The 2,035-nt window shown below is 56.3% G+C and overlaps 2 protein-coding genes across 2 annotated transcripts; one reads left to right on the top strand and one right to left on the bottom strand.

Annotated features, from left to right (window-relative positions):
* On the bottom strand, positions 1 to 1,044 carry PPTG_15526 (hypothetical protein). The gene has a single exon (XM_008913740.1). The coding sequence runs from the start codon at positions 951 to 953 to the stop codon at positions 48 to 50; it is 906 nt and encodes a 301-aa protein (XP_008911988.1). The 5' UTR covers positions 954 to 1,044; the 3' UTR covers positions 1 to 47.
* Positions 1,045 to 1,219: 175 nt separating this feature from the next.
* PPTG_15525 (hypothetical protein) lies at positions 1,220 to 2,035 on the top strand. The gene is made up of 2 exons (XM_008913739.1): positions 1,220 to 1,289; positions 1,371 to 2,035. The coding sequence occupies exons 1-2, from the start codon at positions 1,287 to 1,289 to the stop codon at positions 1,776 to 1,778; spliced, it is 411 nt and encodes a 136-aa protein (XP_008911987.1). The 5' UTR covers positions 1,220 to 1,286; the 3' UTR covers positions 1,779 to 2,035.

Raw genomic sequence — 2,035 nt, 5'->3', positions numbered from 1 at the left:
AAGCTGCATGCATGACACGTAGCTAGAACAATCCCCTAGAACAAGATTTACTCCTGCTTGGAGGCGGCGTGGGCCTTCTTCTGGGCCACACGAGCCTGGCGCTGCTGGCGCGAGCGCTTGGCAGCACGCTTGTACTTCTTGTCGAAGGTGTGCTCCTTCTTGGCGGCCGGGGACGGGTCGGCACGGATGGCCTCGTGCACCTTGGTGATCAGGTCCTCAAGGTCATCGGGGTCAATGCCAGCCTTGACGTACTCGGCGTAGTGCGACGCAAGCATCTCCGGGTCGTCCTCCTCGAGCTCCTTCATGTGCTCCGAAATGTGGATAGCGAAGATACGGTCGCGGTGCACCTCAGCGTCGTAGCTCTTGTCGTCACGGCTGTAGCCGGGGAAGCGCTTCTCGCTGTGCGGGATGTCCAGACCGGCGTCAGCAGCACCCTTAAGGGCACCGAACACACGGTTACCCGTGGTGGTGGTACGCAGACCGCAGTCCAGGTAGCAACGGAACGGGCGCTTCTCGTCAGCGACCTCCTCCACGAAGTAGGTGCGGCCGTTGCTCTCCGTCTTGACGATCTCGCCGTCAACCTCCGTGTTGCCCTCGTAGTCCTCGTCCAGGCCGAGCTTCTGCAGCACACGGCGGCCGACAAGCAGACCCGTGGCGTAGGCAGCGGCGTAGTTCTTAAGACCCACCTTCAGGCCGTAACGGGGCAGCTCAGCCGACGAGGCCTGGCACAGAATCTTGTCGCCATCGATCTCGGCGTACGCGATCTGGCAGATAACCTGCTTGTTGGTGATACGCACCACAAGACGGTACTTGGGCGAGTTGTACTTGTTCTTGTCCTGCGTGATGAGACGCTTACGGGCGCGGTAGTCCGTCTTGCCCTCACGGCGACGACGGTACTTGACCTGGTAGCGCTTAAAGTACGCCTTGTTCTTAAGGACCTTAACGAACGGCATCCTTCCTCGATGAAAGTTTCCAAACTGAAAGGTGAAAATCGGGCGCACAGAGTGGATTTTGGTTGGTCGCTGTCGCCACCTACCACCTTACAAAACACAGTATGCGGAAATCAGTTGGATGGGGAGTCTTCAACCTATAAGTCATTGTGTGATGTACATCAAATTAGTTTCTACCTATCACAACGCCGAATTGAATGTGAGTTACATTGTGATTGGTGGAAAATTGACGCCGATGGGTAGGGTTGGGATGACTGGTTCTAAAAGCTGGGGCAAAAGACCGGGTGCCGCCGTCCAGACTTATTAGTTCGTTTGGCGTTTTTCCTCTCAGCAACAATGGTGCGTCTCGTAGGAAACTTGCGCTGTAGGTGGCAATACTGACCAACGCTCTGACGCTGTTGCTGGCAAAATGGACAACAGACCTTCACTCGCTTCGTTTCTATCGGCCGCGTGGTGCTTATCAACTACGGCCCGGACGCCGGCAAGATCGCCACGATCATCGATGTGGTGGACGAGAACAAGGCCCTGGTGGACGGCCCCTTCAGCGTCACGGGTGTGAACCGCCACGTGATTAACTTCAAGCGTCTGTCCCTCACGGACCTGACCGTGGACATCCCCCGTCAGGCTCGCGAGAAGACGCTTAAGAAGGCTCTTGCCAAGGCCGACACGCTCGCCAAGTGGGAGTCCTCCACGTGGGCTAAGAAGCTGCAGAACAAGAAGACGCGCGCTGAGCTGAACGACTTCGACCGCTTCAAGGCTATGATCGCCCGCAAGCAGAAGAGCTCCCTGGTTAAGAAGGCTGTTGCCGCCGCTCGCAAGGCCAACTAAGCGACTAGAGTTCGGCCTGGTCTTTGACTGCTGGGTACTCGCAGGTTCTTTTAGCGGCTCTGCAGCAGATGAACGTGACCGCTACAGGCGCGACAGGAAGCTGCAGGCTCCGAGGAACAATAAACGTCCTAATTGGTTATTTTGCTGATAACCCCACTGCTAAACACTACGGTCTGCTCGGTTCCTTTGCCTTCGCTTGTGGTTTTCGGTTGATTTTCATGTTCAGCTAGATCAATAATGGCAATGGAACACTTGTA

The sequence above is a fragment of the Phytophthora parasitica genome (genome assembly GCF_000247585.1).
Source record: "Phytophthora parasitica INRA-310 unplaced genomic scaffold supercont2.55, whole genome shotgun sequence".
NCBI classification, from domain to species: Eukaryota; Oomycota; class Peronosporomycetes; order Peronosporales; family Peronosporaceae; genus Phytophthora; species Phytophthora nicotianae.
The sequence above is the reverse complement of the archived record's forward strand: the minus strand, read 5'-3'. Positions and strand labels throughout refer to the sequence as shown.